General features: G+C 45.4%; 2 protein-coding genes across 6 annotated transcripts in view; both read right to left on the bottom strand.

The window, feature by feature from the left end:
- LOC147635613 (uncharacterized) overlaps nucleotides 1-20,520 on the bottom strand; it is a 63,453-nt gene extending 42,933 nt beyond the window's left edge. The window contains exons 1-3 of one of the 4 annotated variants that reach the window (XM_086802982.1): nucleotides 20,065-20,498; nucleotides 19,754-19,933; nucleotides 18,459-19,276 (exon numbers count right to left, since the gene is read on the bottom strand). In XM_086802982.1, the coding sequence (XP_086659108.1) occupies nucleotides 18,459-19,276; nucleotides 19,754-19,759 (824 nt within the window). In that variant the 5' untranslated portion in view covers nucleotides 19,760-19,933; nucleotides 20,065-20,498. The other 3 variants (XM_086802983.1, XM_086802984.1, XM_086802981.1) reach the window with 3 other exon arrangements.
- LOC147635612 (uncharacterized) overlaps nucleotides 20,214-26,004 on the bottom strand; it is a 50,782-nt gene continuing 44,991 nt past the window's right edge. For both annotated transcript variants that reach the window (XM_086802986.1, XM_086802987.1), the window contains 2 exons: nucleotides 21,334-21,460; nucleotides 20,214-20,525 (listed from right to left, as the gene is read on the bottom strand). In XM_086802986.1, coding sequence (XP_086659112.1) covers nucleotides 21,383-21,460 — 78 coding nt within the window. In that variant the 3' untranslated portion in view covers nucleotides 20,214-20,525; nucleotides 21,334-21,382. The remainder of the gene's footprint in view (nucleotides 20,526-21,333; nucleotides 21,461-26,004) is intronic.

Below are 26,004 nucleotides of genomic sequence, written 5' to 3'. Positions count from 1 at the left end.
GTTTGAAGAACTTCGAATGCATAGGTTGGTCATAAATGGCAAGAAGAGTGAGTTTTTCTTGGAAGAAATACACTTCTTGGGGCACATCGTGTCTCAAGATGGAGTCCGTATGGATCCTTCGAAAGTAGAAGCAATTCTCAATTGGCCAAATTTGAGGACCGTGCATGATGTACGCAGCTTTTTGGGACTGTGTTTCTATTAGAGACGGTGCATATGGTATTTTGCTGAGATTGCTTTGCCTCTTCATGCTTTGACAAAGAAGGGAACTCCGTTTCGATGGGCTAATCGGGAAATTGCAGCCTTTAAGAAGTTTAAAGAAAAGCTTACTTCGGATCCCGTATTGGTACTACTAGATCTCCGAAAGGCTTTTGTTGTCCAGTGTGATGCATGTGGGAACAACATTGGACAGTCCTATATTACAGAATGCCGAGAAGCATATACAGGTCTATGAGAGAGATGTTGGCTGTAATTCATGCTCTTTCTACATGGAAACACTATTTGCTTGGGGCTGATTTCAGTGTGCACACGGATCATCAGACCTTGCATTATTTCCTCACGCAAACTAAGCTTTCTGAGAAGCATATGAGATGGGCCAACTTTTTGTCTATGTTCCACTTCCAGATCGTACATGTGGAAGGCAAAAAGAATGTTGTGGCAGATGCTTTGTCACGCAAGCCACAGGTCTTAGCGGTTTCACTTGCTTATTATCATGAGCTTGATGAGATGAAAGAGCAGTATGCGCAGGATGAGGATTTTGGCAAGGTCTATGATCAAATGTCTAAGGGTCAGCGGCAAGATCATTATACTCTCAGGGATGGCTTCTTGTTGATGCATGGTAGACTGTGTATTACCAGGCAGTTACGGCTCAAAGTTATGATTGAAAGTCATGCTTCACCATATGCAGGTCATAGGGGCATTGAGGCCACGCTAAAGGCAGTTGAGGCTTTCTTTTATTGGCCAACCTTGAGAAGGGATGTTGATGCTTTTGTTAGGCAATGCATCGTATGTCAGAAGGTGAAGTTTGACCGTCAGAAGACACCAAGGTTACTTCGGCCTTTACCTATTCTAGATAGACCACAGGAGAGCATTGCCATGGATTTTATATTTGATCTTCCGAGGACACAAACGGGGAATGATGGCATTCTATCATCTACAAGTTCAGTAAGAGGCTCATTTCATTCCTTTGCGTAAGAAGATCAAAGTTAATCATGGCGAACATCTTCAAGTATCATGGCATGCCTTCGTCTATCATTAGTGATTGTGATCCACGGATGACGAGTTTATTTTGGAGAGGGTTGTTTGACAACATGGGTACAACTCTCAAGTTTTCATCATCGTTTCATCCACAAACAGATGGGCAGTCGGAAGAGGCTAATTCCACAGTGTTAGATCGTCTCATGTGCTATGTGTCAGAGCACAAGCAACAATGGGAAAAGTATCTTCCTTTGGTGGTTTAAGAACTATTCACCGATGGATGCGAACTGGATGGAGAAGGGTGACTTAGGAGATTCACCACAGGTATTGCAGCTTTATCTTGATGCCTTTGAGTTGGAGCCAACTCCTGCTATGGCTCATTTAGGTTCAGCAGAGCATAGGTCTAGAGCATTGCCTAATGCTCAAGAGGGGGGGAACACCTCCACTCCCTTGATACAAACAGGCTCGAATGTCATCTAGAGGTCGTTGGTGCAGCTTCTGTCTCACCCAAAGGTACTCACAGGCTGATAGTACATCTGCTTATGGGACTTCTATGATATGTGTACTAGTCACATTGGATGTTGTGGTTATGTATGGTTCACAGTAGTATACAACTTGAACTATTACTACACCATTGGCTTGCAGTGAATGTTGCTACATATGCATCGCTCAGAGAGATTGGGACGCTGATCTTGCCATATTGTACTTTTCACTTTTAGTTGGATCACATGGCTGATATCTTACTGTATTGGGCAGCCTGCTTTATCAGTGTGGTTCTGCTTTGGATGTCTTGCTGTATCACTAGAATGCAATCGAGGACGCTTGCCATTTTTAAAGAGGGGGGTATGTCACAACCCTGTCAATTTGTGCAGCATAAGTGTGAGTATGGTGGTCGGTGAGCAAGACATATATTTCTTAATGTTCACACTTGGGACAAGGGGACAAAGGTTTTAAAAACTAATAAAACCCTATGTGTGGAGGGGACAAGGGGACAAAGGTTTTAAAACCCTTTTAACTAAAAGAATACCCTTTTTTAAAGTGAATCGTGACCTTTTTAGGGGAGCCCACGCTATTATAGGAAGGGCTGGCTTTTTGGAGAGAACTGGACTGCAACTGCAGGCGTGGGTGCTTTTCTCTCTCTCTTTGGAAGGGCTGGCGACTGGCTGAGTTGCAGAGAAACACAGGGATGGACTGCATTCTCTTCTCTTCTCCCTCTCTTTGGCGACTGTTGGGCTGCAGTAAAGGTGGGCTGGACTGGAGTTACGCAGGTGCTGGAGCTTCTCGTGGATAGAAAGCTGGACCACAGGCGGCTGCAGCAAAGAGCTTGCAAGCGGCCACAGTCGAACCTTTCTCTCTCTTTGTTTGGAAAAGGTTGAGGCTGGACTGCAACTGCAGGCGTGGGTGCTTTTCTCTCTCTCTTTGGAAGGGCTGGCGCATAGAAACATGGGACGGGGAACGGGAACGGGGACGGGGACGGGGAACGGGACGGGAACGGGGCAAAAGGCCGTCCCGGGGACGGTGGAAAAAACGGCAATCTGAAAACGATTGTTTTTTTGCAATTTTTTTTAACACACTTGATTTACACTTAGAAACCAAGACATTAAGCACAAAATTGCACCAAAAAGAGGAGAAAATTGAAATGCATAGTCGTATTAGCAAAAAACTATAATGGGGCGCCGATGGCGTGATAAACAAAAGTGAGTGTACAATGATCAATCTAAACAAAAATGCCAAATGGCATAATGAAAGGCCCAAGGAGGGTGTACACTCAAGGCAAAATGACTAAGTGCCAAGATACAAGACTCAAGAGTCAAGAGACTAGGCAAGAGGGTGAAAAGGGTGAAGATCAATCGTGACCTCCTCGGTGAAGTCCTCCATAGGCTGGTCCTCAAGTGGGAGGGGAGGGGGAGGTGGGGGGGACAATGCCTCGGGCACAACCTCAAGCTCCTCTAAAATCTCGGCCCTCTGCTGATCAGAGAGATGTGGGTCCTGCTGTGCCTGCTCCCATTCGGTGAAAGGATCTGCCTTCTTTGTCAAGCCCTTGCAAAGCATTCGCAAGTTGGCACTGACAAACACCAAATCATTTGCACGCTGTACACCAAGGCGGTTCCTCTTCTTAGAGGCAATGTGGCTATAAACTGACCAGAGTTGCTCTAGGCAACTGCTACTGCAAGCCTGTGAGAGTACGCGCACAGCAAATTCCTGCAACTTTGGAGTTTCCGCACCATAATCCTCCCACCAAAGTGCAGACCCTACCTTGAAGCGGTCCGCCTGTGCATCTGCCAAACCAAAAGCCCCCCGCTTCTCTCTATAAATCTGCAATTGGTCCTTGATTGTGCGGCGATCCTCCTCACTAGTGTAAAGGCGATCCAAGGTTTGTCGAAGGCCTTTGCTCACCTCTTTGTCCTTGTGTTGCCCTTTGCCTTGAAACTCAGGATCAACAATGTAGGCAGCAGCATGGAGGGGAGAGTGGTAGGCTTGCCACCTTTTCAAACATAGGGATTTGACCTGTTTATAGTGAGGCTTGACTTTGAACATTGCTTTTAGCTTCTCTGTCATGCGATCCATTGCCTCATACACTTTGCCAATGCATGGTTGAGTGGAATCCACCACCCTAAGGAGATCAATAATCGGTTGCACCATCTCCACAAGCGCCTTGGCCTCCTCCCACCATGCCGCATCATCCGCCCTTTCCCTGCAAAATTTGCCGACCGTCGTGGAAGCCTCTGAAGTGCGTGCAAACTCATCACTGAGGAAGAGTCCCCTCAATGCCCCGCTACATGTACACAAGCGGCCTAGCATGAGAAAGTTGAATGCAAACCTCGTCTCGGAATACTTAAGAAGAGAGAGGCTTGACTTCTTGGAAAACTCGTGCTGCACCCTGTGATGGTTGAGGACAAAGGTCACTATTTTGTTGGCACCCTCAATGACAGGTGCAACCCAATCCAAGGCCCCTATGTCTTTGATAAGGTTGTTAAGGCAATGGGCCATGCAAAAGCACACGGTGATGCGAGGATAGGTTGCTTGGAGAATTGTCCCCGCCGCCCTATTTGCCGGTTCTCCATCCGCACATATGGCAATGACATTCTCCGCCCCCACCGTCTCTAGTGTTGTTGCCCACTCCGCAGCAAGTATCTCGGCACTCTTCCCCGTCCCGGAAGCATCATGGGAGTCGACAAAGTATGTCTCCCCTCGTGAGTAGGCAACAACTCCATGGATGGAGCGCTTTCTAGTGTCACTCCACCCATCAACGACGAGGGTAACACCATTTTCAGCCCATTGCTCTTTCATGTGGTTGGCCGCCACCTCCACGCTTGCCTTCTCCTTGTCAAGGAGAGAGGTGCGGATGGTCTCCGAAGAGGGGGGAACATAAGAGGGTCCATACTCCGCTATCAATTTGCACATGGCCCGAAAGTATGGAGATCTATCCAAAACACCATATGCAAAACACAAACAAAATTCAGATTTTTACCATCATTTAGTCTTTTAAGTTTTAGTCTTTAAAGTTTAAAGTTTAGAGCATGATATTTGAATTTTGAATAGTACATGAGCATAGTGCCAAGGACTTACCGTGCCGCCCGAAATGCTATGTGGTCATGAAAGAAGAATCGTGCCACCGCCATGTCCACCTCCTCTTTCAATTGAGGGTTCCAATTCTCATCAAGCGTACTTTGGCGTCCCCGGGAAGCGGATGCCTCTCTTGATGAACGAGGTACATGCGGCGTTGATGTCCTCACAAAGGATGTGGGGTCGACGGCCACTTGAGGATTGCGTTTTGCCAACTCGGCCGCCTCATAAACCACAAGCTTTTCAAGGAGCTCCTTCTTCTTCTCGGCCGAAACCTCCTTGCAAAATTGCACTTCGTTGCCGGGCTCATGCAAGAAGTGAGCACGCACTTTGTGGGCACCGCCGGTTCGCTTGTAGCCGCAAAGCTTACATACCCATGGTCTTGAACCACCCCCTTGACCGTATTGTGAGCACTCTACCTCATCCCACCAACTCCATCGATGTACGGCGGGCCTCCTCCTTCGTGATGGAGCGGGTGTTGAAGTGGTGGAGGCGGCGGCGGACCCGGGTTGAGGAGAGGAAGGGGTTTGAGAAGAGGATGCCATAGTGATAGAGACTAGAGTAGAGCTTGAGATGGATGGTAGAGCTTGAGAAAGAGTCAAGATGGAGAATTGGGATGGAGATGTTGGAGAAGGAGAGCTTGGACAATGGAGAGGGTGAGCTTGGAGAGGGAGAGCTTGGATGTTGGAGAAGGAGAGCTTGAAGAGGGTGAGCTTGGAGAGAGAGAGCTTGGATGTTGGAGAAGGAGATCTTGGAGAGGGAGAGCTTGAGCCTTGAGCCTTGGGTCTTGGAGAGGGAGAGCTTGGAGAGGAGATGGCTTGAGGAGAGCATGGAGGTCTCTTATATAGAAGAAGGGGAGCCATGTGGGAGAGCTTCAGCCATGCGCATCACCAAACGGCTAGGAGAGACAGCCGTTGAAGCCCCGCCCAACGGTCAAAAACTGCGCAACGGTCAGTTTGACCGTTCCCGTACGAACAGGGAACGCCGTTCCCGGAACGTTCCCGGGACGCGTTCCCGGCGTCCCCGTTGCGCTGTCTGGCTGCCGTCCCCGTCCCTCCGTCCCGCGGGCGTCCCGCCCCCGTCCCAGGCGTTCCCCGTCCCTAGGGTCCGTTCCCCCCGTCCCATGTCACTATGGGCTGGCGACTGGCTGAGTTGCAGAGAAACACAGGGATGGACTGCATTCTCTTCTCTTCTCCCTCTCTTTGGCGACTGTTGGGCTGCAGTAAAGGTGGGCTGGACTGGAGTTACGCAGGTGCTGGAGCTTCTCGTGGATAGAAAGCTGGACCACAGGCGGCTGCAGCAAAGAGCTTGCAAGCGGCCACAGTCGAACCTTTCTCTCTCTTTGTTTGGAAAAGGTTGAGGACTGCAGGCGGCCACAGAGATGCAGAACTGAACACTGTACATGGGCTGCAGCTGTTTAGGCAACTGGCTGGGCGGCAGAGAAGTGTAGTTTTTGGACTGCACATGGCTAGAACTGCAGGCTGCCAGGACCGTCTTTTTCTCTCTTTCTCTCTCTTGTGGAGGGTGGCAGGTTGCAGGAGAAAGTGTTGCTGGACCGAGATAGCCAGCGACTATTCTTTTCTCTCTCTCTCTCTATCTCTTTTTACAGGCTTGTGGGCGATGTCAGACGCACACAGGTTAAAACTCCTCTTCCTTCCGGTTCGTGGGCTGTTGGGGAGTGTTTCTCTTGGTCCCTTGTAAGAGGAGGGATTTGCAGCCTAAGAGGGCAGAAACAGGAGAAAACTTAGCATGTTTTTGGAAGAGATTACCAACTAATGTATGGTTGTGTTTTTGGCTATGTGCATGGGCCAGTGAGATGCGTATTCAAGGCTTCGTGGATGTACTATCTTGGCTGATTAGAGGTGAATAACAGTGTGGTGTTTTGGGGCACAGGGCTGTGTAAAACCTGTATGCTAAGAGGTCCATAGGACTAGCAGTTTGGACATGCATATGTATAAGCCATGAATGGCCATGATGTATTCAATTAAACTCTTCCATTGAGTTTGAATAAATAAATACTGAAAGGGGCGCCAAGCTTTGGGGCCAACAGGTGTTGCTATTCTTTTTGTGTAGGAGCACTCTAGCTCCCTTTTATTTGTCTTATTTGCTGGATTACAACCCGTGTTTAGGTGACTGCTAGTCTACCGCACTTTGGTTTCTACCAGAGGCCGGTTTCATCAGGACAATACTCAGGGTCATTCACATATGCTTGCTTCTGAGAAAGTGGCTTGGAGAAATGTCATGGTTGATCTTGGATTGAGAGATTTATGGACAGCCACTTCTCCTCGTAAGAGAGGTTTTACTTTTCACCATAATGCGCATTCGGATTATGGTGCAAGATTGGATAGTTGGTACCTCTTGCATATAGATCATGTTGATACTTTTCCGTGTCATATGAGGATTGATTACTCTTTGAACCTTTCTGATCATGTGCCATTTTGGTTGGGTTTGTACTTTGATATGCCCCTTGATGAGGATTCCTTACCCACTGAACAGCTTCTACTCCTGTGAACAATTCCTCTCTCTTGCATGCAAGAGGTACCAACGATCCAATCTTGCACGATAATGCACATTCGAATTATTGTGCAAGATTGGATCATTGGTACCTCTTGCAATTTTGGCCTATGCTTGAAGAGTCACTTTTGCTTATGATTAATGAGGCTTGGAATTCGGGCGTCATGCCTTCTGCTTGGCATGAGGGACTAATAAGACTGGTGCCAAAAAAGGATTTGTGCCAAAAACTTTTTGATTGGTGACATATTACCTTGATGCCAGTGATTTGTAAAATTTATCACTAAGATGATCATTAATCGCCTCAAAAATATCTTGAATAGGGGTATCCATCTAGCGTAATATGGTTTTGTGCCTCATAGACAGATAAACTGATAACATTGCTAATGTCTATGTTGGCATAGAGTATGCAAAATATACTAGAAATGATGTGATATCACGGCAAGTTGATATTGCTAAGGCTTTTGATACAATCCAATGGGATTACATTGCAGAAGTCATGGCAAAGTTGGGCTCCAGTGCAAAAATGCATAACATAATTTATTGGCTATATCGAGATAGCATTGCCAGATGCATTTTGGGAAAAGGCTTATCCGCTCGATGGGTTTTGGGTAGATCTGTTTCACAAGGCTACTCATCCCTTCTTGACATATATGGATAAGCTCACTATGGCTAACAAATTACATGGGCTTCGTCTCCCTAAAGGTCGGCATTTGGCTGCTCAAGCATATGTTGATGACTCCTTCTTCTTTCCTCTATGCTATTGCTACTCATCCCTTCTTGACATATATGGATAAGCTCACTATGGCTAACAAATTACATGGGCTTCGTCTCCCTAAAGGTTGGCATTTGGCTGCTCAAGCATATGTTGATGACTCTTTCTTCTTTCCTCAAAATATGCAATTAAATCTGCAATGTCTAATGAATGCCTTGCATATGTTTGGAATGGCAGCAGGTCTTTTTATCAATTTTAAAAGATCAAAATTATTGCCCCTTGGCAAAGTTCATGGCACAACATTCTATGGTCTGGCCCATAGTCACAGGGAATGGGCATTTTTAGACTCGGGAATGTTGGGGATGGCAACATCTTCCCGTTCCCATTCCCGTCCCATGTCACTCTATAGTCACAAGGAATGGCCATTCTCAATCTTTTCCATCCTCGTTCCTCGTCCCCATTTCGCGTCCCATGTGACTATGGTCTGGCCAAATCACATCACCTACACAACATGTCAAACATTTGGGATATCCTATGGGATGGAATCTTTCACTTCGTGACACTACAAATTGGGTGTTACAAAAACTTATGATTAAATTGAAATATTGGAAACTCTCTACTTGGCCACTTCATGTCAGATTGAGAATAGTTCAATCAATTTTGATGGCTTACATTTAGTTTTTCTCCCTCCTCTGGCATGGTCTAAAAACCAAATCTCATGTTTTAGGACAAAAAGCAATGAGATCTTTTGGCAAAATTCTCATTATAAGAAGGCCTTGCGTCTCCTTAAGTTAAGTTCATATGCTCGCCGAAAATGAGAACGTATCCATTATCATTTTGAATATCCATTATCATGTTCTGGCACGTAAAGCCGCTCTGCTTGTGACTTTTCTCGCGCAGCAACAACCTTGGATGCTTATGATTGCAGCTCTTTGCTTTAATGTGAACACAGATGCATTTGGCAAATGGCAACTAACTCACTAGGAACTTTTATTTGGCTATGTGGAGGGTAAGATTTTTGGATGCCCTTATTCCTCTCATCTCCTTGCAGACTGGAAGCTTGTTTTGCAATATATTCAGTGGTCAGGTAGACCTCCTGAGACTGGCAATACTTTGAGACAAGAAAGTATCTTCTGGAGCCCGACATTCCCTGCTCCTTTGGCTCTCTGTTTCCCACAACGAGTACTTTCTTTCTACAAAAGGCATTCGGGTTTATCAAGATGTTGTTGATGCCAGAGGAAATGTTCTCTCCTTTCCTTGAGCTCAAAGACGTTGGTAGCTAGGTATGCACTACAAATGTTTATAGCATGTTACAGGAACAATTGCAACCTTTTACTCCTCTTATGGTTGTTCCTCAGGTTTCGGCTGCTTTGATCTATAGGTTGATTATTCCTACACCTTGGTTTGTCGATAGAATTAATAAGATTTGGCTCCTCACTAAAACAGCCCATTGGTGGAAACAAAACCTAAAGAAAATCTTGCATAGCACATCACCACTCAAATCTAGATTGTTTTTATGGCAATGCTTGTTGAGAGTGCTCCTAGTTGGAGAATTTCTTAAAAAGAGACACATAGTTGCTGCGAAATGCGCTTCTTGTTGTTGCACAAAGCAAACAGTGATGCGTCTTCTTTGGTCTTGTCTGCAGACCAAAGGTTTCCTTCCACAAATTTCACATTCTCTTAAAACTCAAATTCCCAAGGTATTCCTTCTCTAGATTTTTTTGGTTGTTTGGCAGGTGACCTTCCAGAATGGATTATGCACAACCCTTTGTAATTTGGACTAGATATTGGGCTTTGTGGACAATATGGCATGCAAGAAATTAGTTGGTTTTTCATTCCGTAAGGATTGTACGCTATCACTATTTTCTTCAATCCTTGCGTCAGTCTTTGTTTGACATCATCCATCTAGGTTAGATCAATGATGACCAGTTGGCTTTGTTTTTTCAGTGTTTTTAACTTGTGTGACTGTTCTTCAAGAAGTTTGACTAATTTTTAAGGACTTCCTCTTTGTACAGTGAAGCAAAAGAACATAGCTTTTTACCCAAAAAAAAGTGTATGTGTGTGTAAGCAATGATGTCACAGGCTATGCCATGTGCCATTGCTCTAATAAGTGTAACTAAGTCAAAAGATAAGGCTTATGCCTATAAAAGTAATGTACTATGAAGGTTTTACAACACATCAATCAAATCTTACATTGTACATGAATACAATCTCTCTTAAGCATTGTTATATGTTACTTTCCACCCAGCACATCTCATTATGCAGCGCCCAAGGGGCAATCTCCATATATGATTCTAGATGAGGACATATGGGAGTTCTCCAGGGAGGGAGATGTTATCATACATGGGGACTTTAATGCTCGAACAGCTCAGTGTACCAGACCTCCTTCTTTGACACTTCGGAGGAGATGTTGAGAGAGATAGATGTGGAGGAGATGTGTTTGACCCGGAGATCACAGGATGAGGTGGAGTGTACTGAGTGTACTGAGTATGGGAGATATGAACACGTCCTGGGAGCATGCCCCAGAATAGTTGGTATGATTATGATTGTAGGGAGCTCAGAGCCCAGCTACAGAGAGAGGTGGCCACAGGTGTTACGTATCAGCTGTTTTTGAGTCAAGATTCTGGGAAGGCCTGGAGATTGCTTAGAGAGCACCCCCAGCCTCCGGCCATTACCTCTCCAGATACATGGGGCGAGTATGCAGCCTCCCTCTACACAGTACCAAAGCAGCCACCACTACCGAACCCTCAAGAGCCCTGTCCACCCACTTCTACCTTCTTCACAGCAGAGATGGTGATGAGGGCCATCGACAAATTGCATACAGGGAGGGCACAGTATCATGAGGGCATTGTAGCCGAGCATTTCATACATGCTAGAGATATGATTGCAGACTTGCTAGCTCTCATGTTTAATAGAGCCATGTGTGAGGGGTTTCCTTGGACTTGGAGTACTTCCACGATTTTGCCGGTACTCAAGTCTGGAGATCCGAGCATGCCGACTAACTACCGCACCATTATGATTGGTCACTCGCTGGCCAAGCTATATGCCTCTATTCTTGAGCAGGAGTTGAGCAGATGGGCAGAGAGACAAGGGGTCCGAGCTCAGGGACAAGCCGGTTTCAAGAAGAGATTCTCTACTTTGGATCATATCTTTACCCTCAGAGCTATCATTGAGGAGGGCAGAGCACATGGGAGGAGGATCTACTGTGGCTTTGTGGATTTCTGCAAGGCCTTTGACACAATGCCCATAGCTAGACTGATGCGTAGGCTGGGTTCCATGTGAGCTCATTTGGGGTATTATGGCACTTTATGAGACAGTAGTTGGGCAGGCGCGGACTTCAGAGGGTCTCTCCCAGCCAGTACACTCCACTATAGGGGTGAAACAGGGCTGCCCACTCTCTCCAACTCTATTTGGACTATACATTGATGAGATCTCTGATTATATTGGGATACGAGGGGACAAAGAAGCCCAGTTGGCTGGCACTTGGATACCTCTGCTCTTATATGCTGATGATATTGTGCTTATAGCAAACTCACCAGAGGGTATGCAGAGGCACTTGGATACTTTACATGCTTATGCACAGGATAGTGGGATCTCAGTTAACCTTGGTAAGACCAAGGTTATGGTGTTTAATACTACAGCTCAGTGGGTCAAGAGATATTTTCACATATGGGCAGGAGACAGTGGAGTATGTTGACTCATACACATATCTTGGAGTGGTGTTCACTGGGCCCACATTTTCCATGAGGGGGGCACCAGAGGCCAGACTGACTAGAGGATATGCAGCACTAGGAGGTCTAGAGAGGATGTGCTCACAGGTACAGTTTCAGGAGCCACGCAGTAAGCTGTGGCTTTTTGACACGCTAGTCACATCGGTGATGCTATATGGAGTACAGATCTAGGGGCCTCGCCTACATCGTCACAGTCGATGAGGACGCACATATGATGGATGGAGATCGATGGAGAGACCACTTGTGTCCATGATCTCCAGGATGATTCGGGCTAAGGCCTCGGTACCCCATGAGATTATCAGAGCCGAGATGGGAGCACCACCGATTGTAGTCGAGGCTATTGCCAGATGAGTGTGTCCTTCATGCATAGCACCTGGGAGCTTCCCTGACACCAGTATGCACGACTTGCTTTAGAGTCCTCTCATCAGCTAGCCATGGAGGGAGACACTTCATGTTGGTATGCGCAAATAGCATCCTGGTTTGAGCTCCATGGATTCAATTTAGACAGACTTCCACCCTTCCAGTACTCTCTGGAGGCACCCTCTCTCACCTTGACACATTCTGAGATTAGTAGAGTCATCAGACAGGACCTCATTCAATTGGACACTAGGAGGACATGGCTAGAGCCCTCACAGGAGTTGGGGACGAAGATGGCTTTCTATAGAGACCATCTTCTCCGCACCACTGAGGATGGCTTTATACTTAGACCGAGCTACATGGATACCCATCTGTCTCATGGATTGAGGTGCGCCATTGGGCAGATCCGCACCTCTTCACATCAGTTAGAGTCATGGACTATTGTGAACAGAGACGCTTGGGTCTTTATCTCCTGGAGATCCGCAAGCTCAAAGAGTCCATTATCAAGAGCAGACGCCCGACTGGCAGGGAGTCCACACTCAGACAGATTACTAACTTCTTTAGAGGGACTACCCGGGAGGACACAAAGCCGCGACAGCCCAGCAGCAGGCACCCCATGGGACTCTAGTTGAGAGAGCTATCCAGTTGGGCAGATCCAGATGCCCGAGGGTTCGCAGATCTTCACATAGGAGACGGTGCCTACACCATGCTAGAGTTCCTAGGATGATTACCACTCTAGCCATATACTGTTGTACTCATTGTCACTTTTGTACGCCCCCATATTCATGTATTCATGTATCCATGTACTCAAGTCTCATGTACCCCATTTTGACTAGTAGCATTAGCTTCCCACTCTCCCTAATTTTGCTTCCGGATGCTCCCTGCTAATGTATTGTAGGGCTAGATACTTACCTTCAGTTCTTTCTTTTCTTTTCCACACAGTGTATCAGATGTCACATGGTTGTAAATTTGGTCTCATAGGTCACTTTGGCCTTTTGAAGACGTTAATATAACATTTCATTTCATTTCTCTCTATTCCTCTCTCTATCTACACCACAGCCATAGACGTCTTTCATCCTTCTTAGCTTAGGCTTGAGCAACCCTAACGCTAAAGTCTACACATACTCATATAAACACTAAACTACACAATACACTCACATAGCAAGGTTACGTGAAAAGATAGAAAATTGCAAGAACTCCTCACAAGTACTCATAGGAATTCCAATTGATTGCCGAAACAAAGAGTCTCCAAAGGATATAAATAGGTTATCTAGTAAAGCATCTACCCACCTTGGCATGTCTCCTCCTCTTTGAGTCTACATCATCCTTTTTAGCCTTGAGTCAAGAGAAGTCAAAATGTGAAGCTGATTATTCAACTTGTTAAGCTATACATCTATCCTTCTCAAATCTATAACCAAATATCTAACCTAGAAGCTTTTCTTATACAAGATTTCAAATTTTCCAATTTTGTCTTAAGTGTCAAGAGAAGTAAAGTGAGAGGATTGTCTTTTGGAAATCTCTCACTACGTTGATGCCTCTTGCCGACCATTGGATTATTGGTGGGGACTTTAACATGGTTGAGATGCCAATGGATAAAAGAGGTGTACATGAGGGCTTGGTGCATCCTCTTGAAAGAGCGTCTTGGGAGAGGTTTATACTCTCCATTCATGGCAGAGATTGTTGGCATGAAGATGAGATTTCGAGGAGACAATCCACTCTTCTTTATTCATGGTCTAACAGGAGAAGGGATGCACGATGTATTTATGCACGGTTAGACAGATTTTATGTGGATGATTGGGTGCTCCATTGAGGGGGCCATACTTTTATTGATACAGGCACCTCTAAATCAGATCGTTGCCCAGTGGTTTATGCAATAGAGATCCAAGTCGCCATGGATCAGCACCCCATGTACGCATCCTTGATCATTTGTTTTCAGATGCAAAGCTATCACATCGTATGCTTGATATTTGGAGATCTCATGATTTATCGCAGGCCTCGCAAAGCCTAGCCTCTACTCTCTGTGATATTAGTGACTTTTATCACACATGTGCCCTTTCTAAGAGGCAAGAGGCCTTGGATTTAGAAAGGACTATTAGACGTAGACTGGCTACCTTACAGAAAGAGCACGAAAAACATCCTCATGCTCAATGGGTTGTAGATTCTTTATGTACTGTTAGGGCAGAACTTCATCACTCTCTTGAGCAACATGCAGAGTACCGTTGCCATGCCCAGGAATCCTTTTGGACCCAAATGGGTGGCAAATGCAACAAACATTTCTTTGCTACTCACGACCAATCTCATACCAGAGATAGTGTCAGGCAATCGCAAGATTCACATGGCACTCTTCACTCAGATCTTCTTATGGTTAGACAGATTGCCACTGATTTCTATTGCCAGCTTCTTAGTGCTAAGCCGCAGTCTGATTTGAAACATAGGGCACAGAGGAAGGTTTGGAATGCATTGCCACATTTAATCACTAAGGAGATGCGTGCCATTCTGGATGCCCCTTTTTCTATGCAGGAGTTCAGTCATGCTCTTCATGCCTTCCCTCATGGTAAGTGGGGAGGATGGCCTCTCCCCTGTTTTTATCACTACTTTTTGGGATGAGATTGGGGCTGAGATAACATCGGCTTTGCAGGAGATGTGGGACACAAGTTCTATGCCTTCTTCTCTCACTAAGGGGCTTATTTATCTTATTCCTAAGAGCGGGGATAAGACATTGATTGGCCAATGGAGACCTATCACCTTACTTGGGAATGGATAAAAGAATCTTGCTAAGGCAGTGAGCATCAAATTGCAGCCAATTTTGTAGGATGTCATTCATGATACTCAGAATGGATTCTTACAAGGAAGGAACATCTTTGATAACATTTTCTCGTTTTGGGAGGCCATGAAATGGGCCAAAGGGAGTAATCAGCCCTTAGCCATTCTGTCTTGGATTTTGAGAAGGCCTATGATTGAGTGGATTGGGATTTCCTTGAGGGTACTCTTAGCCATGTGGGTTTCTCTCAGTGATGGATCAAGGGAGTTTCATGCATGTATCGTGATGCCCACAGTAGTGTGCTCGCTTGCCGTGATAGAGGAGAGCCATTTCAGGTTTCTCACTCAGCATGGTAGGGTTGCCCTTTAGCCCCATTATTATATATCATAGTTGCAAAGACCATGAGCATCTTCCTCCGCTCCACTACTGGTATTTCTCGATTGAGGTTGCGTCTTCATAGTCAAGAGAAGCTGGTTGACTCTGAGTTAGCTGATGACACAGCCATGTTCTTGGAGGCCTCACACATATGCTCATGTTCCTTCTGGGTAGCACTAGAAGAGTTTTGTTTGGCAACAGGGGCACTCATTAATTGGCACAAATATGTTGGTTTTTGGATTAGTGACTCACCGAGAGTTGCTTGGGGTGCAGAGCTTGGTTTTATTTGCATCAGTAGAGAATGCACTGCTAGAAATTTGGGATGCTAGGTTGGGGTTGATATTTCTCCTACAGAGCAATTCGCTCCGGTACTTATGAGTATCCGCAAGAAGCTTCTTCATTTGGAGCTCTAGGAGATTAGATTTAGCCTCCAGCATTTTGGTGGCTAATCAGATATTGCTTGCCTCGACTTGGTTTATTGCCTCTTGTTGGTGCTGCTTTCATGTGTGCATTGGTCAATTGCAGAGATTGATCCGCAATTTTCTTTGGTCAGGTTTGGATGACACCACACACACTCGTGACAGGGTAGCTTGGCTCATAGTTATTTAGCCCCGCCGAGAGGGGGGGCTGAATATTATTGATCTGGATGTTCAATGCAGGGCGTTGCTCTGCAAACTTGTGGTCAAGGGTTTCCTACAAGGCACTGAGCCTTGGAAGGATTTTTTCTTGTCTCAGATTTCCGGATGTACACCCCATGTTGGGAGAGATTGGCTACCCAGCACATGGTTTTTGTTCACAAGGCACCATCTTCCCCTCTTATTGCAGCCATTCTCAGAGCATGGAGAAGCATGAGACCATTTTTGCGACAAAGGCTTCCTAGGTCTTTGGATGAGGCTGACCGACAACTTATTATGTGGAACGAGTTCATCAAGGATGAGGCCGGTCGGCCACTTGGTGCATCTTGTTACATGTAGTGGTTAAGATGGGAGAGATGTGCATACACAGTTCTTGCTTGGAAGACCCTTAAGAGTCTTCCGGAGGATCGGAGAGCTGCATCCATTCAGCATCTTATGGGCTCTCACATACGTATTGATTAGATTGATGCAACTATTCCACATGAATGGCTCTCTGTGACCTTTCATGGAGACTATTATCCGAGTTGGCTAGGCGTTTTTGTGAGGATAGGCATACCTCTGCAGGTCATTGCTCTCCCGGGCCAGGAGACTACAGATTGCATCGTTTATTCTATCATGCCTAGAGGAAGATTGAGGAGATGTAGCATGGAGGGGATCATCCCAGATACTAGGTTTAGTCCAGTGAGGATTGTTGATCGTTCTCGGGGACGCATTGGTTCATTGACCCTTCTCCTCAGATAGTGACTCATGGCTCCTGGTGTTTGTGACTATCTAGTGGCAGTCCTATTAGATATCTTCAATGGGATACAGGAGAGTGGGAGTGGATTGATGCCTCTGATCCATTGAAAAGTCTTCCCTTTTTCAGTTTCACGGTCCGGAATGCCAAGCTTCTCCTCACTCAACAAATGCATAGGATCCCTACTCTCAGGCCTCATTGGGAGAGTTATGATATCTCTCCAGCGATGCAATGCAAATATTGGCATAGGCTTTGGATACAGAAGGAGTTAGATCTCTCATTTCTTTTGGTTATTTTTACATGGTGGTTTTCTCACCAATCAGGGGAGATCGGTCTTCAGTGTAGCACCTACCTGCCCAAGATGTGCGGCAGATTTTGAGACTGTACAACATTGTTTATGGGGATGCAGCACTGCACTGCAGATTTGGGGTTCTATAGCCCAACTTATGGGCAAATTGAGTGGCCGCGCCATGCATGTGACTTGGGGGGGCAGTTGCTTGGCTCTCCCAATCCGGTCCGTAACTTTTTTACGAGGGCAATGGTACAGACTCTGCTATTTTCATTCGTAGAGGTATTGCCCAGCTTGGTTTGTTGCAAGATATCCCTCACTCTGATTATACACCCCCCAGACAAAGGATTGACACCAGTTGGGAGACTGTTGCCAGTATTACAGCATGGCAGATCTGGAGAGCTAGATGCACAGAGGCTATTGAGGGTGTCTAGATCTTTGGGTCTCAGTGCATTAGAATTTAGTACTATATGGGGTGATATCATCCATACTCTCATGGCTACTTGGGCTCGTATTTAAGGGTCCTCCCATTCCGCGCAGGCAAAGCGCGTTATATTTATGCGGAGTGGGACCATGGCATTTTCTTTTCCTCTAGTCCCACACGTCTCTCATGGCATCATGTGCTCCTCAGTGGTTGAAATCACCTTACATATTGGGGTGATTCTATTCTATTCTGGCTTATAGCTATGATTGTTGTATGCCTTTTTCATACTTAATAGAAGTCTCTTTCTTGTTTTAAAAAAAAGTTTGAAGAGAAAGAGGTGTGCTGTTCTACACTACAAGAGGAAGTAGTGGCTTCTATAACTGAATTAACTCCAGTAGAAATCTCCAAGATCCAGTTTCCTCAGTTGAGACATCAGTCTCTCTAAGTAGATTATTCTGAAGCTCATGGACAACAGGTACCATTGCTTTGAATAAAAAACTCAACCACTTAGAAACATCCATTAAAGAGGTCTCACAAGCTGAAGCTATGAATCTTAGCTTCTTATGAATTTCCACCCTCCATGAAGATAAGGAAGCCTCACGTTACAATTAAAATTGAACAACTTGCGAAAGTTGCTTGATAACAATGTCTTTCAAAAGCTTAAGAGCAACTAGAATATGTATGAGATGAGAAATTAGCTTCTCTATGAATAAAACTTTTTTGCAAGTAAGAACCTTTCTAAGGCTATCATGTCTGTCCTTATCCTCCATGCAACATGCTTCAAAGGGAGTGGAAAATGGTTAATATGCAATGAGTTACACGACCAATGACATTCAACAAGTTCTCTTGGAACACACTGCTGCCTTTCTTGTACACATGAGACAAGGAAGCTTTGACCATGCAAAAGGACAACACAACAATCATTGTTGACCTGTGGCAGCTCAATATACATAGATTCTAGGTCCAGCCAACTACAGCTCCATCTACAATGAGCTTAAAGGAAGATTGCTAACTGAAATGGCCCTTATATTATATTGCGATACCACTAAACATACAAGAAATCACTAATGAAGCCTGTATAGAAGTTATTACAAAAATTTAATCAATGGTGTGAAATACATATAATTTAAAAAAAGATGTCAAGGAAAGAGTGTGATTCATACCAGAAGGATAGACCCAAGAAATAGTCCTTGCGCACTATGGAGAGAGCCACAAGCTCAAAGATGAAGAGAGTCAAGCACACTAGGTAGATATGTATCAAATATGGATCAGCTGCCTTGGGGAGAAATGCTTTGATCACATTATGAGAAAATAGAGCTATGACTACAGCAGGAACAATAAGGAATGCCCAATACTTGCTGTCCAAAAACTGATTCAGTCTTACAGCATGGGGATGTGTCCGGAGTATTCTCCAGAAGGAGACTTCATTAGAGGGGACTTGGATTGATAACGGGCTCCTTTCTTTTGTGGTGTCTTTCTCATCAGATGACCCTTCCCAGGGTATCGCTTTTTCCCATGGGAAAGGAACAGAGCGCAGCTGAAAAGAGGAATGCATTCCTCTACCAGAATGTGGGTGCTTTTTTCCATTTCCAGTTAGCTTGCTTTGCTGGAAGGCAAGCTTTGTTGACGGATCATGGAACTTCAGGACCTGGCTACGGTCAGATCTTATGGATGATTCCCAGCTTGAGCTCAGAACCGAATCACGGACAATTTTGCTTCCAGACAAGCGCGCTCGCAATACCGAGTTGTTCTCCTCAAGCGGGCCCCCCACAAGAAGACTTAATGGGCGTTCTGCTCGTTTCCCAATTTCAAAAATATCATGGGAGGAGTGGTGTCCTTGACTTTTTACTGCGTTATAAGACTGTCTAGATGAACTTATTCCCTGATTGTAAGAAACATGTCTTTGTCCTTCTGACTCAAAGCTTGGTCGCTTTTCTTGCAATAGTCCGGACTCAAAAGTGCTAAGGATTTTTTCTAGAGTCTGAAAAAAAAAGGGAATATAGACATCAAATACCCATAAAAATATCCACAGTTTGAAGTTGAAAATACTGGAGAGAACAAGACAGGTGATTCAAAGGTTTTAGATAGAATTTCTTCTTGAATTTCATCCAAACAGGAGCATTTAAGTTCAAATAGTGAGCCATACTTAAAAATATAACTTGTGCGTAGTTTCTCAAATGAAGTACTAGGCATATGGACATGAGGGAGTGATATCAGAACTGAATACATGAAAAACATGGCAATCATGCTCAGCCTCAGTAGGAAAAGATGTGGTAACATGTTGGCTTAGCTTCATGGCTGAGGCTACCGAGAATCTTTCCAGAATTTAAGTCTAGAGCTATATAGTAAAGAACTTTAATGTTGTAGACTCACATGCCCCACCAAGCATTTTTTGTTAACTCCCCACCCACGCACCATCGTACCATCACTTGTAGGCCAACAAATATAGAACTCATACCAACATAGATGCATAGAGGGGGTGTACCAGCTGACCCCATGGAATTTGAAAGCTGGAAAAGAAAGCATGAAGAAAGAACAAGCTGCAGGTATCCCTTTGGTACAATCATACAAATGACTAGTGTGGCTTTTTATCGCAGGTAGACTGGTGGTTCTGTGTCCGCACCCCTTCACTCTGGAACTGTAATGTATGTAACAGCAAGAACACTCAGAGACCAAGAACTTTTTAGGGACTTGCAAGCAACATGACTAACATGTGTCCATCAAGCATCAGAAGAAAAGGCAATGTAGTCTACACACCAAATCTCTTACCTTACTAGGAAGGGGAGTGCTGTATTGAGCGATCATGAGGATACTCTAAATGAGAATATCAAAGGATGATATAAATGAGATCTCCCTGATGCACACTTTGCTCTAGAAAGATGGTTAGTGCTTTGAAGAAGTGAAGACTGTGAAGCGTAAATAGAATCAGCTAATGCACCTTCAATGGGGGATCAACTTGATGATCCTTTTAACACAATGTACTGCTGCAGTATTTATCGTATCAGAAGTCACATCATTCCACCACCACGTATGTTTTGTGAAGAGCGGAATAGCTCAGGCTTGATGTTGTGGCTTACAGACGTCCCACTTTATGGTGATTAAGCTCTATTTGGAAAGAGGTTCTCCTTACAGAGATACAAGGATATAATACAGCTTGCAAGCTTCGAAATTCACCAGATTTTGAGGGTCCTAGACATGCTTTGCACTTTCTAGATGTCCATCCTTCACCTCTGCTTCAAAAGAAATAACAAGCATGTATTGTAATGGTGATGATCAGGTTGTAAATCTCTCTACATATCTTTGCAGTAGAATCAATCTACAAAACAATCCCCATTCTCCAAGACATTTCAAACATTATTGAGCCCTCTAGGAATAAACAGTGAATGGGATGCATCAATGCAGAGGGAGGCAAAGGTAGAAAAATATTCCTTTCTATAGTGAGATTTTCAATGCAACTTGGGAACTCTTTAACCCCTTGATAGTGATTAACAATGAAGACTTTCCAAGAAGTATGCGCACTTGATACTGGTGTAATAGGACACATCAAGTTGGTATCCAACTTTTCTTATTCAATCGTTGAACAAAGAGGTTCTATACCAGTTTGTGCACTTGATACTGGTGTAATAGGACACATCAAGATGGTATCCAACCTTTCTTATTCAATCATTGAACAAAGGAGGTTCTGTACAAGAGCTGTGGTGGTGCAATCAATAGCTTGAATCCATGGATTAAGGTCATGAGAGATGATTCTAAACTTACCACTCTTGTGAGCTAAAATCTATTGTTTGTGAATGTCTTGCACACCAAGTGGCTTGAATATCGAGGGAATTTCCTTGCAACTAGTGCCATGTCAGAAAACTTGCCACTTTCTTGAGAAGCACATGTCAAATGGGCACATCAAGCTAAACATGGTTGTACTTTGAATACTCAAATAAGACTGCTTGAAGTGAACCCAATCAGAAAACAAACAAAAGGAGACTGCAAAGTGATGTTATCATGATGACAAGATGACCTTCAGGTTCAAGATAGCGTACAAACCTGAAAAAAAAAGTACACAGGAGTACTCGCAGTTTATAGATTTTCGAAGTTATGGTTGCTGGAATGAGGAAATCCCCCTAAGAGGCTCAAGCATGGAACTGCAGTCTGATGTGGAAGAGCAATGCATCTGCACATGGGGAAAACATGTGTTTAGACATTTAGCATAAAGGCTCTACTGCCACTACGAATGGCAATATATATTGTACTAGTGATGGTTTGAAGACAAGAAAGCAAAGAGTTGCACAAAATCAAATAATCTACATTGGTTGCCCATCATTAATGCACTTTTCATGTCACACGCAATTCTTAAGGCTAAGCCCTTAGATGATTACAGCACATCTCCCTATGAGAGATGAAGAGGTACCCACATCACATATACTGTCCTTTGACAAGCTGCTGCACCCATTCGGGCTGCCACCAGATGGAAGTATTGCTTTAGGGCATGTCTGTCTTCTCATCTTTGGTCAGCATAATAGCTTGTTGCTATAGGTCACACCTCTCCACCTCCAAAGAACTGTTGGAGAGAGCAAGCAGATGCAGTCAGCCATTGCCTCCAACATAGCAAAATCTATGAATGCAAGAATCTGGGGCCACTGGCTCCTGTTCTTCTTGCAGCCAGATCAAGGATTGGTTGCTAGTTAATTTCTCTAAGGAAACCTCCCCTGCAGTATGATAATGTTCGTCACTTGGGGAGGGGTTTCTTTCAACTAGTCTATCACATTGGTGCTTTCTTGCAGCCCTTTGCAACATTATCGTGTTTCAAAACTTGTTTCTTAACCCCTTTTTTCTATATGAAACACTCTTTGGTACTTAAGAAAATCTAATTCATTTTATATGTAAAACGCTTCCCTCAAGTTTCTAAACTCCACCTATTTTAAGTTTCTAGTAATGTCCCCCAATTGGACTGAAGCATTACTTTAGGGCAAGTCAGCCTTTTCATCTTTGTTCAGCATACTGGCTTGTGCTTTAGCTGAAGCGTCTCCACCCTTTTCTTAGAAGTTTCAAGTTTCTCACACATCAACAAAGCTTTTAAGGGACCTCCTTCCACCTATACTCACCCCTCGTTCTTTAAAAAAATATTCGCGCCTAGCCTTGCCCTTCAAAAAACGTTATGTGCACCTAAAGAAGAGTACCAAACCTCCACTTTGGGGCCCTTTGGGATCAAACATCTGAAACTCCTTCAAATCCCGTATTCTTTGTACACATCAGAAGTTTTGTGAAACCTGGTAAATATGACTTTTTTTCACACCACTATGACTTCTTCTTTTTTGGCAAGAAAGAGACTTCTATTTAAGTATGAAAGAATCAATACAAAATCATAGCCATAAATGCTCATCACAGAGTGTAAAGGTAGCCAATGAGGTGATAGCCCAAGTGGTGAAGGTGTTTGCCTAGGACTAGGGGGTCCTGGGTTCAAAACCCCACAAGGTGTTTCCTTGGTGGCATCGCCCTACAGGCAGATAAAAAAGCACCTACAGGCAGGCGCCTACACTAGCTACGGGAGGATATTGGGCCTAAGGCTAGTCGGAAGGAGGAAAAAAAAAGGGAGACTGTAAAGGTAATTGCAGCCAGCCAGGGGTGCAGTGAAAGAGAAGAAGATCCCATGATCCCACTCCCTCACGAGGATACTGTGCTTTGCTTGCATTGATCTAGAAGGTCCCTGTATACGGGCACAAGTGCCCATAAGGGTATGAATAATATATCCCCAAATGCTACAAACGCACTGAGTGCCATACATCCGGTTGCCCTTGATCACCTCGGTACATCTAGGCCTCCATATTTGCCAGGCAGTGATGATGGCAATAACCTCCCAGGTGGTATCAAGTCTCCCCAAGGACAGTGTCACATGTGACCGAGGAATATCCTGAAATGTGCAACTCTCGTGGACCATCCCTCTGTGGATCACGACGGCGGAATCATGGTCCTGGCGCTAAATGTTCCAGACTAAGTGACCTTGCAATAGAGCCCCAAGTGATGTATATTGTACCTCTTCTCCATCTGCCTAAAAGCTGAGCTATGGAGCTCCATATCCTTTGGGGAACTCTTCAACCCCGGAGAAAATGTTATACAGTCTCAGAGGCTATCAAGCATCTAGGGAAAACTGGATCTGCACCAAAGAAAGCACTCCACCGGTTAACAAGGGACCACCCTGTAGCAATAACCAGAAAAAATGAGATATTTGGCTCCTCCTGTAAGAGTGCCAAAAACCTCTCCTGAATCAATAGAGTAATCCTATAACTTTCCTAGTGTGGCTTGAGGGTAGGAATCCTCCAAGTAGTCATAACCTGGCATTCCTCACAGTTGACCGAAGAAAGGTAAACTCTTCAAGGGATTGGCTGCATCAGTCCATTCCCACCAATAACCAAGATCCCATGCGAGAAGTTTAATGGGACATCCACCATAAAGCCATAGGCACCAAGAACCTCGACTCACATACTCAGGGGGAGGGTCAATAGAGCAATGCCTCCATGAGCAACCGGCAACTCTCATATGGTGGAGGACAACTCCTGGAATGACGTCCTAGGTGTCACATCTCATCAACCTCCATCCAGCGCGGATAGTATAGAATATGCAGTCTCCCTTCTGGTCCCGGTCTTGGTCTGACATGGCTAATACCTGCAGCAGTACACCTGTCCTGGGAAAAGCACCCAGCCATATGGAGTGATACTCATCATGAAATGTGCCTTCGAGCCACTCATGGGGGATAGGCGCATCAATCTGCACAATCTGTTTGTAATTTCCCCTTAGGTACAGCGTGAGGGCATCTTTCTCATCCATAAAAGGACCTCAAAGAGTCTTCCAATGCCTGATTGTTGGTGCGTATCTCTCCCAACCTGGCCACTACATATAACCAAAGGCACACAAAGGATGGACACAATCATCTCCAATGAGCTCATTCCACATAATGAGCTGTCTGCCTGCCTCATCCTCTGATATTGGGATCCTATGTCTCAAGAGGGGTCTCATCCTGCTCCAGCTCTGGAAATAGCTGACATGAGGGGAGACGAAGGTGCTCTACAATCTGCCTCTGTGAAAATGAAACGTATGTTGGGTATCCAGTCTCCACCCCCACGAGGCATACATCTAGAGATCTGAGAAAGAAAGAAGTTTTTCCATGGCTCAGTGCCTGGAAAAAGCCTCGAACCACTAGCTTGCAAAGCAAGGCTCTGCACTCGATATCTGGATCTAAAATATTCATGCCTCCTTCCTGCTTGGGATGAATGATAGTCTCCCATAACACTCTGGCTCGAGTATCTGTGCCATCCACTCCTCACCAAAGAAAATTGTGGACCAGTCTCCTTAGCTGACCAATGAATCCTCGTGAGAAGCACCAACAGGAGAAGATATACCAAGCTGAGGCAAGCAATACTTGTTTATTCACCTAGGCTCTAGAGAGGCTAAGTCCAGTTTCCTAGAGCTCCAATGAAGCAGCTTTTTCCTTATGCTCATGAGAACTAGCGCCAACTGTTGTGTAGGGGATATATCAATCCCAACTTGACATCCCAAGTATCTCATAGACTGCACCCGAATTTTTTTTTCTGGAAAATAGATCCTTGCACTAGTTATATGAAAAACCAGCCAACAGGCTGAAGTACATGCTCAGAGCTTCCAAAAGAGGAAAAAACATTGGGAAGGGTAGTCCCCTCCATGGCTGGCCACTCTCAGAGGGAACTACGTCATACAAGGAGGGGGAAGGGGGGGGCGCAAACCGGGCCTGTAGTGCCAAGTGAGGTCACCAGCACTGTCCAAGAAGAAGGGGCCCTGCTGTTAGGTGCGAAGGAAGACCTCTCGACATCTCTGCATGTGGTCCGAATCTCCCTGAAACTTTTCCCCCACTGACCACAGGGGGTATGAATGGTGTCTGTCCATACAGCATGGACGGACTCCGCTGGGGGGGGGGTGAGGGAGCCCTCACGGCGCCGCTCCACTGTGCCGGCCAGATGTGCTATGTGCAATGCTGCTGACGCTCTCCCACCACTAACAAGTGCCCGGGGACCAGACTGCTACTGGAGAGTCGGGGGTGGGGATAGACTCTATCCTGCAATGGGAGATCCTAAGAACCTGACTGTCATCTACTAAATCCATGTCAAGGGCCAACTCTCCTAGAGCCAGCGTCTCCAAGGGGGGGCGAGGGAGCCCTCATGGCCTTGCTCTACTGTGCCCAGGCTACTACTGGAGAGTCGGGAGTGGGGATAGACTCTATCCTACAATGGGAGATCCTAAGAACCTGACTGTCATCTACTAAATCCATGTCAAGGGCCGACCGTCCTTGAGCCAGTGTCTCCAAGGGGGGGGGGGGGGGGGGGGGCGAGGGAGCCCTCATGGCCTCACTCCACTGTGCCCAGGCTACTACTTGAGAGTCGGGGATGGGGATAGACTGTATCCTGCAATGGGAGATCCTAAGAACCTGACTGTCATCTACTAAATCCATTTCAAGGGTCGACCCTCCTAGAACCAGTGTCTCCAAGACCTCTCGAACTACCTGCGCCATGGGGGGCAGGGGGCCCCACGGGCCCGGGGGAGAGGGGGTGGGGGGGGTGGGGGGGGGTGATGTGCCAGCAGTGCTCATGGAAGCCGATGATCCGGATGAAGACTTAGAAGGATTAGGGTTAGGGTTTTCACTAGCTCAAACAGGCGTGGAAAACAAAGAGATGAAGGAACACGACTCCC

The sequence above is a fragment of the Cibotium barometz genome, chromosome 9, assembly GCF_041138505.1.
Source record: "Cibotium barometz isolate CiBa-2024 chromosome 9, ASM4113850v1, whole genome shotgun sequence".
NCBI classification, from domain to species: Eukaryota; Viridiplantae; Streptophyta; class Polypodiopsida; order Cyatheales; family Cibotiaceae; genus Cibotium; species Cibotium barometz.
This window is presented reverse-complemented; position numbering and strand designations above follow the sequence as displayed.